Source organism: Scylla paramamosain, chromosome 47, assembly GCF_035594125.1.
Source record: "Scylla paramamosain isolate STU-SP2022 chromosome 47, ASM3559412v1, whole genome shotgun sequence".
NCBI lineage: Eukaryota > Metazoa > Arthropoda > Malacostraca > Decapoda > Portunidae > Scylla > Scylla paramamosain.
In genome coordinates, this window is record NC_087197.1 from 3,860,001 (window position 1) to 3,870,000 (window position 10,000).

The 10,000-nt window shown below is 42.4% G+C and overlaps 1 protein-coding gene across 21 annotated transcripts in view; it reads right to left on the minus strand.

Moving 5' to 3' along the window:
- The window catches only part of LOC135095100 (protein NDRG3-like), a 66,325-nt gene that overhangs the window by 14,882 nt on the left and 41,443 nt on the right, over positions 1-10,000 (minus strand). For 14 of the 21 annotated variants that reach the window (XM_063995822.1, XM_063995813.1, XM_063995812.1 and 11 more), the window contains 8 exons: positions 6,427-6,643; positions 6,166-6,269; positions 4,851-4,992; positions 4,324-4,465; positions 3,656-3,670; positions 2,989-3,143; positions 2,438-2,554; positions 1,697-1,781 (listed from right to left, as the gene is read on the minus strand). In XM_063995822.1, the coding sequence (XP_063851892.1) occupies positions 1,697-1,781; positions 2,438-2,554; positions 2,989-3,143; positions 3,656-3,670; positions 4,324-4,465; positions 4,851-4,992; positions 6,166-6,269; positions 6,427-6,643 (977 nt within the window). Of the gene's footprint in view, positions 1-1,696; positions 1,782-2,437; positions 2,555-2,988; positions 3,144-3,655; positions 3,671-4,323; positions 4,466-4,850; positions 4,993-6,165; positions 6,270-6,426; positions 6,644-9,155; positions 9,403-10,000 lie in introns of those variants that run through there. The other 7 variants (XM_063995814.1, XM_063995825.1, XM_063995827.1 and 4 more) reach the window with 2 other exon arrangements.

Consider the following 10,000-nt stretch of genomic DNA (forward strand, 5'->3'; position numbering starts at 1 on the left):
AAGACATAAGACAGCCATTCATACACAGTACATCATTATCATCATCATCATCATCATCATCATCATCATCATTATTTTCTGTTTAGCCTCCTTTCATCAATATACAAAGGAATAATGATAAAATAAATTACTAGTTTGTTCCAATTCAGTTCAGCAACTCTAATTTCTCTCTATAAACAGGATAGATAGATAGATAGATGGATGGATAGATAGATAGATGGATAAATAGATGGATAGATAGATTTGATAAAAAAGGGAATACATTTTGGTTCTTTTTTTCATGAGAGAGAGAGAGAGAGAGAGAGAGAGAGAGAGAGAGAGAGAGAGAGAGAGAGAGAGAGAGAGAGAGAGAGAGAGAGAGAGAGAGAGAGAGAGAGAGAGAGAGAGAGAGAGAGAGAGAGAGAGAGAGAGAGAGAAAGTGGCTGTTTCATTTGTTTTTGTCTTTTTCTTTTATCTCTCTTTCTGTTTTTTTTTCTATATTAGTTTTTTTTACCTTATTTCCATCCCGCTTTCTTTTCAGTTTTCTTTTTTTTGCCCTTTTTTTTCCCTCTCCTTAGTTTTTGTCCTTTTTTTCCTCTCCTACATTATTTTTTTCCACTTTTCCTCCTTGTGCATAATAACAAGAGCAAGAACAACAACAACAAAAACAATAATAATAATAATAATAATAATAATAATAATAATAATAATAATAATAATAAAAATAATAATACGATTTTCAGCTTATTAAAAGGAGGAGGAGGAGGAGGAGGAGGCAAAAAGATTATTTGAATTACTTTACTTGTCTGTACGTACGTGTGAATGGCTGGCCTTAGGAAAACTCCAATAAACTAATCAACTACAGTGACCTCACACACACACACACACACACACACACACACACACACACACACACACACACACACACACACACACACACACACACACACACACAGACAGACACTCACTCAATTGCACAAGTTTATAAGTTCATGTGGTTTATTTAATTCATGTTTTTAAAAGTTATTGGTGTTTTTGTGAATGTAAATATAAGAAGCTGGTGGTTAATATGTTGTTGTTGTTGTTGTTGTTAGTTAGTTAAGTGAGTGTTGGTCTGATACACACACACACACACACACACACACACACACACACACACACACACACACACACACACACACACACACACACACAGACACAGAAACAGACACACCCAAACACACACACACACACACACACACACACACACACACACACACACACACACACACACACACACACACACACACACACACACACACACATGCTGAATAAAAAAAAAATAAATAAAAAAATAAAAAAAACAAAGCCAAGATGAAGAGCACACAAGCTTAGAGGGAGGAGCCACTTCAAACAAAAAACACACACAAACAAACTCCATTAAGAAAAAAATATATAGTAGAGAAAAGAAAAAAAAATCCAAAATGGTATGAATTGAGTTTAGTTATACACACACACACACACACACACACACACACACACACACACACACACACACACACACACACACACACACACACACACACACACACACACACACACAAAGCATCAATATTAAAAAGTAAAAATCCAGTTACAAAATCTTTCTCTCTCTCTCTCACACACACACACACACACACACACAGGGGAGGCTACAGGGGTGATGGGGGTGAGATGGAGTGTAGGACAGATGCCTTACCATAGCCTTGCCCCTGGAGGAACAGCCTGAAGGCCTCCACGACCTTCCCTGGGGCCTCGTCAAGCACTAAGCCAACATCCTGGATCTGCGGGAGAAGATGAGTGGGTGGTGGTGTCAGTGGGAGGACATGGGAGTAAGATGTGTTATGATATACTCTGCTCTCTCTCTCTCTCTCTCTCTCTCTCTCTCTCTCTCTCTCTCTCTCTCTATGACTGTTTTCCAAAGCCACAGAGATGGTCAGCTGGGTTCTCAAGGGTGTTTCTCCTGTTAACAGTGTAGGAATGTTGTTACTCTGTCACTAGAACCGTAAAAACACCCTTGAAAACCTGCGTCACTTCATCTAGGGCCTTTGGAATGTGGTGGAGATGCAGTGCAGAAGTGTTGCAGAATATGGCCCTGAGAGAGAGAGAGAGAGAGAGAGAGAGAGAGAGAGAGAGAGAGAGAGAGAGAGAGAGAGAGAGAGAGAGAGAGAGAGAGAGAGAGAGAGAGAGAGAGAGAGAGAGAGAGAGAGAGAGAGAGAGAGAGAGAGGAAAACAGAGACAAGAAGACAAAATAACATCAATAAACAGACACCCCACCCATCACCCATCACCCTCCCCAACCCCCCTTAACTCCCCACAACCACCCAAACCATCACCCCTTACAACCAACCCCTCTTACTCCCATTACCCACACTCCCTACCCCTGCCCAGCCCCTCCACACCCCACCCACCCATTCCTCTGCCCATTCCCACCCCATACCTTCATCCAGGTGGCAAGGGTGGGGTCCAGGCGGCCATTAAAGGTCACAGTATCCTCGATGTGGGGAGACAGGTTGGCGGTGATGTTGAGAACCTGACAGCGGATCATTCGAACGTCCTGGGGTGGATCAGAAGTGGATTAGATTAGGGTGGTTTGGTGGTAGTGAAGATGTGAAGTTTGATAGGGATTGTAAGAGGGAGAGGTAACTGCCTAACTGTGTATTTGGCTCTGTGAAAAAGCTTATGGTGAGGAAAAAGATTATTAAACATTATGAGAATTCAGCCCCTGTATACTGAAAAGGGTTATTTAGATCTGTAGAAGCTAAAGGTGAACTGCCACATTACAGGGCGTGGGAGTGAAAGAAAACGGTAAATGCTAAAGAAGAGGATGGGAAGTTCCTGTGTTTATGTCAGGTTTTGTGAATTTAATGGATGTTTACTGGGCATTAATAAAGAGTAAATGAAAAGTAAATAAATAAAACATACAGATATACACAATTTATAAGAACTGAGATGAAGAAACACACACACACACACACACACACGTCCTACCTTCTTCTTGTTGGGGTCAAGCTCCCTCACAATGCCCAGGTCAGACCGGCGGATGTACGAGTCAACCAGGAGTCCGAGATTGGTGGGGTTGATGGCTCGTTCGAAGTGTTGGCGGTAAACAGTCACCAAATCCTGGTTACACTCCTCCAGTTTGCCTGTACGTGTGGCGACAGGTGTGTGGTTAGTGGGGCAGGTGTGTGGAGGAGGTGTGTTTGTGTGTATGTGTGTAGGAGTGAGAAATGTACAGTAATTAATGTGTGGTGTGTGCGTGTGTGTGTATGTGTGTCACGGCAGGGCAGGTGTGTAAATATAAGACTTGCAGGTGTGTAAATATGACTCGCAGGTGTGTTTCTAGCTTTCTATCACCAGTCTACCAGTGTCTGAGAGTACCAGGTGCACTCAGGTGTAAGAATAACAGGTAGGCAAGATTTTAATGACACAAAGCAAACAACTTGAATATTCCACACAAAATCGTATAAAAACAACAAATGAAAACTAAAAAGGAACATTAGGTGGTGGGAAATGTGGAAGAGATGTGGGTCTAAGTGGATGGAGGTGGAGATACAGGTTAATGGAAGCGAAGGTATTCTTAGATGATGAAGAAAAAGGGGAGTGAGATAAGAAAGGGTTAAAAAAAAAAATGATTGTGTATTTTTTTAAGACTTACCAAGCTTGCCTCTTCCTGGGAATGTGAAGAGGCAGCCAAAATAAAAGGAGAAAGAGAAGAGAAAACACAATAATAAGGTAACAAAAGAAACACTACTACTATTACTACTACTGAAAGATTTTGTTGTTTTTTTGTTGGTGGTGAAAAGGTAGAAAGAATAAATAAATAAATAAATAAATAAATAAATAAATAAAGTATACATGATTTTTTAATGTGACAAGATTGCTAAATAAAAAAAAAGAATAAAAAACAGTAAATAAAATGAAACAAAAAGAATAAATAATAATAATAATTAAATAAATACAGTTATCTTAATTCTTTCAAATCCTGGGTCTTTTTTAGTATTTCTCCAGCCTTGTCCATTTTCTCTGATTAACAAGAAAAAGAAAACGAAAAAACAGGGAGGACTCAAATAACCAGCTCTCCTCTCCTAAACCCACAACCTCCACTTCCCATGCACCCCTCCTCCATTCACACCTCCTCCACCTGCTCCACCTACTTCCAGTCCACCTAACCTCTCCTTCCATCTCCCTTTCAGCAACCCTTCCTCCTCCTACTCCACCTGCTCCACCTTAATAACCATCCAAATTATTTCTCCACCTAATCTCTCCTTCCATCTCCCATACTCACCACCTTCCACCAATTCCTCCACCTCCTCCTCCACCTACCAAAGTGGTGCCACATGAGGTAGTCCACAGTGCCGGTGGTCATAGTGCCAGAGCGGAGGTGGCGGATGTTCAACTTCTGGTAGCCCCACTCGATCCACCCAGCCTGCGTGGAGGAGCAATTCACCAGCACCAGCGCATCCACCTGGGGAAAGCAAGGTGGTGGTGGTGATGGTGGTGGTGGATGAACACACACACACACACACACACACACACACACACACACACACACACACACACACACACACACACACACACACACACACAAAATATGAAAATGTGATAAAAATAATGACAAAAATAAAGATTGGGAAAAACAGAACAAATATAGAAAGTAAACAAAAAAAGATAAATAAAACAGAAAATAGAAAATAGAAAAATAAGAGATAAAAAAATAACACACACACACACACACACACACACACACAGTAAAAACATCACAAACTTGACTGAATCCAACAAAAAACACGAACAAACATACACACACACTCCCAACACCCTCCCACACCCCCACACCCTACAACACTCACATAATTGGGGTATTTAGTGGCGTAACGAGCCAGCACATTGGCGCCGAGACCCACACCGAACCCAATGAAGGAACGGAGGTGCAAATGGTTTTTCACACAGGTAATGGTGTCGGCCAGCTCCTCCATGGTGGGATACACATATCTGGGGGAAGGGGAAGGGGTGAGGGGGGTGAGGAGTGATGGGAGGGGGAGAAGAAAAGTGTTAGTTGATAAGGTGAAAGTTTGTGGGTATGGGTGTGGGTGGGTGGATGGGTGAATGGGTTAGTGTGTGTGAGTTTGTGAAGGAATGGGTAGTGATGATTTTGGGGGTTTTAAGTGTGTCAAGGAATGGGTAGTGAAGATTTTTTTGGGTTTTAAGTGTGTCAAGGAATGGGTAGTGAAGATCTTAGGTGTTTTAAGTGTGTCAAGGAATGGGTAGTGAAGATTTTTTGGGGGTTTTAAGTGTGTCAAGGAATGGGTAGTGAAGATTTTACGTGTTTTAAGTGTGTCAAGGAATGGGTAGTGAAGATCTTAGGTGTTTTAAGTGTGTGAAGGAATGGGTAGTGAAGATTTTGGGGATTTTAAGTGTGTCAAGGAATGGGTAGTGAAGATTTTAGATGTTTTAAGTGTGTGAAGGAATGGGTAGTGAAGATTATGTAGGTAAAGGGAATGGGTGAATGGGTGACAAAACTGAAATATTGAGAATCCAGCCTAAAAAATTGAAAACAAATATACAACACCCAACAACTGATGCATGGAGAGGTGGAGGACAGGTGTGGAGAGGTGGAGGACAGGTGTGGAGAAGTGGAGGACAAGGGTGGAGAGGTGGAGGACAAGGGTGGAGAGGTGGAGGACAAGGGTGGAGAGGTGGAGGACAGGTGTGGAGAGGTGGAGGACAAGGGTGGAGAGGTGGAGGACAGGTGTGGAGAGGTGGAGGACAAGGGTGGAGAGGTGGAGGACAGGTGTGGAGAGGTGGAGGACAGGTGTGGAGAGGTGGACAGGTGTGGAGAGGTGGAAGACAGGTGTGGAGAGGTGGAGGACAAGGGTGGAGAGGTGGAGGACAGGTGTGGAGAGGTAGAGGACAGGTGTGGAGAGGGTATAAGAAGTAACATTAGGATGAGGAAGCATGTGGAAGAAAATTTAGGTACTGTGAGCAGTTTAGGGCAGATGTAAGACACGGAGAGATGTGCAGAGGTGGAGGACAGGTGTGGAGAGGTGGAGGACAAGTGTGGAGAGGGTGTAAGACATGACATAAGAACTGAGAATGATACAGAAGTAAATAATGTAAAGAAATGTTTAGGGGGCATTGAGGTGACACATGTGGGGGTTGACTCACCCCTCCGGCAGGGTGGGGGCGCCCTCCTCCTGGCCTGGGGCGTTGACGTGAACGATGCAGAAGTTGTTCACCACGTTCCTCATCTCAGGGTACAAGAAGAATGCCTGCCGGGAGAACAGGGAACATTACTGGGGAGAACAGAGAGAGCGTGACTGTGAGAGGTACAAGAAGTTCAAAAAAATCCTTTAAGTGGTGTGTGAACTTGGAGAACACTGAAGAACACTGATGCGCACACACACACACACACACACACACACACACCTGGAAGTTTGTGACATGGTTGAGGCCCAGGTCATGATAGGAGAGGATGACAGGTCGCGTGGGGTCACCGGAGACAGCGGCAGTGACGGGGCCATGGGGCGTGTCCACCGTCACCTTGGTACCTGTGGAGCCGTCTTCGCTGAGGGTACGGGAGGGCGCCACGGACAGCTGTACCTGCCGCAGCTCAGCATCATCCAGCACCTCCCCGGGCATTGTGCTGTGGGGGGAGGGGGAGGAGGTTAGTGGTGAGTGAGTGTGTGTGTGATTGGGGAGGGTATGGAATGGGGATGGTGTGTGTGTGTGTGTGTGTGTGTGTGTGTGTGTGTGTGTGTGTGTGTGTGTGTGTGTGTGTGTGTGTCTGGGGGTCAGTGAATAAGTGGAGTGAAAGAGTGAACAGAGAAAGATACAGGAAGGTTGTAAAGCTGTCAACAAGTGTATAGGAGTGAAGGAGTGAAGTAAATGAACAAGAGAACACAGGAACACAAGGGATGGTGCAGGAAGCCATCAGGCCTACATGTGGCAGTCCCTGTATAAAAATATACCTGCCTGTTTCCATCTGTCAGCACTAACCCTCCATACAAGAAACACACACACACACTCACACACACACACACACACACACACACACACACACACACACACACACACACACACACACAGGAAGCCTCAGAGGTGACTAATATCCACAAAAATACCCACACCACACACACACGCACACACACACCACACACACAAAGAAGAGCAAGCAACAAACTACAAGACAAAACAAAAAGCAAAATAAGAAAATAAATAAATAAAATAAAAATAAAAATAAAAATAAATAGACAAATAAATAAATAAAACAGGTCAATAAAGAAAAAAACAAACAAACAAACAAGCAAACAAGAAGCCAATTTATAGTATGAGAAAGAGAGTCAATGAATCAATATGGATTAGCGATGGGGGAGAGGGGAGAAAGGGGAGAAATAGGAGAGAGGGGAGACAGTGTACCCTAAGCCTATTTGGCCCCTTGTCTCCCCTTTCTCCTCCACTTCTCTTCTTCTTCTTCTCCCTCCTTTATTGGGTATTCTATTCATCTTTATCTATCCTTCCTGTGTGTGTGTGTGTGTGTGTGTGTGTGTGTGTATGTGTGTAACTACAATAAACAAGAAACAAGATTTTATCCAGCCATTTCTTAAACCCACAAAAGATTTTCTATAATGTTTAACTGTATCCTTAGCCTGTGCGTAGACAAGCATTAGAAACAAGGGCTAGAGAGGAGGACTGAGTAGAGTATACATAGCACCTCCACAGTCTACCCATTATCGTGGCCATGAGCAACAGGAACAAGGGCAAGGGATGACCATTCAGGGTAGTTTAGCACGTGCTTCGGCCTTCGGATATGGCAGGCGCTAGGGGTGTTACGGGGCAGGTCAGCACTTGGCACCCGGCACACCTCAGAGCACACAGCACCCACACATCACTGCATACTGATGGATGGGTGCTGTCTCTCTGTGTGTGTGTGTGTGTGTGTGTGTGTGTGTGTGTGTGTGTGTGTTTTGTATTGTAGTGTTGCATAATTTGTCTTCTTTTGTCAATAAACTAGTAAAATGCATGAATGTTTGTGTGTTTTGCTTTCTCTTGATAAACTGCGCGTGTGTATGTGTGTGTGTGTATGTGTGTGCATTTTAATACATTCAAGGCAGCAGCTACAGTACGGCACAAGGTCACCCTCTGCTCTGAATACAGTGTGTGAGGTGCAGGAGTAATGCATGAATGGACACACTTGCCGACCTTCCTGCTGGGACAGACACGCTCGCAATTTGCAAGTCAATTTGGTTCTTTATTTGTTTTTGTAGTTGTTCATTATTTTATTTTATTTATTTATTTATTTGTTTGCTGTTGTTATTTTTTCTAACTTGTTTATAATTTTTTTTTGGGGGTGGAATTTTAATAACTACTTTTTTGGTGTTCTTAGATTTTGTTTCAGTTCTTCATTTATTGATTTCCTTCAGTTCTTCATTTATTTTTGCAGCTTTTAATTAATTTTTGGTGTTCTTGATTTTTTTTTATTTTGTTGGTCTCCTCTTTTCTTCTTCAGTTCTTAATTATTTTTTTTTCAGTTTCAATACACCTGTTAACCTTAACCTAACTTAACCAGGGGTCTTTGCCCAATCCCCCTCCCCCTCCCCTGGGTTAGGTTAGGTTACATTAGGGCAGATATCTCCGAGTTTTCAAAATATGGCACCTCATCCTTAGACTTTTCCCAGGTATATATAAAAAAAAATTGATTTCCCACACCACAACGCCTTCCCCTGCAGTTCCCCCACACTTGATCGAGGGCCTTGGAGGGATGGGAGTCAGACATAATATGAAGAATTATCAAGATTTCTCAGTTTTCAAAATACGGCAAGTCTCCTGCTAGAATTCCTCAAGGGTGTTCAAATTTGTACTTTGGTTCTCCTACCCTGACGCCCCGCCCCACCCCGCCCCCAGCTCCCCATGCCTGCTGCGGACACGGAGAGAAAAAAAAGTGGCAGGGAGTATTGTGTTTAACTGCTATTTCATCCACTAAGCGTCACCCTCCACTTGAAACGTACACACTTGGTATCATAAATATCTTAACTACCCAATTGAACTTATATTTAACCATGTCTAACCTAATCTGACCTAACACACCCAAACCTGACCTAAACACAACCCACGTCTCTTCAATAACACCTAATTTTTCACCATCACTCAATACTTGCCTGACTTTCACGTAATGAGCCATGTTTTCACGCTTCCACGCTTCGGTACACACTAATACACGGCAATACTGTAATCCCAGGTGCCTTGTCCCTTATCTCTGCCCACTGCGGGGTCTGTGGAGTGGGGGTGGAAGGGGTGTGGGCGCCGAGAGAGGTCTCAATATAACAGCAGCAGACGAGTGGCGTGAACAAGCACCCTTTGTTTACATTCTGATAAGGGGTAGCGTGGTTGGCATTTCTTGATTTTATGCCTTTATAACGGGACTAACTTATCTTTTTTTTTTTTTTCCTTATGTAAATTTTTGCTATGTTATGTTATGTTTTGTTATGTTATTTTGTTTATTTTTTTGTCTATTCATACTTTATTCTTATATATTTTCTTTATCTTATCTGCGTTCTGCTTTTGTACAGGAGCTACCTTCATGATTTCTTTAGCTATTTCGTTTCCTTTTGTCTTTTTGTATTTTGTTTAATTTATTTCTATCTTTATTTCTATCTTTTTCCTTATCTTATCTGCATCCCTGGATTTCTGTCTTACGTTATTCTTGCTTATTTATAAACTTTTAGCTCTTGTTTCCTTATTATCAATTTGCCTTTAACTAATTTTTCATTATTTCTCTCATATGACAAGATTTCTATGCCTTATCTTCCCCAAATAATGATGACGATGATGTTTTGCGCCGCGGCAATTTTCGCCTTTCAACGGGACCATTATTGATTTTCTGAGCTTGTTAGTATTTTTATTTATTTATTTATTTATTTTTGCAGTGTTCTTTTTTTGCAATGTTTTTTTTTATGATTGTTTTTTCTTCGATTTATTTAAAGTCTTAGGAATCATGGCTCCA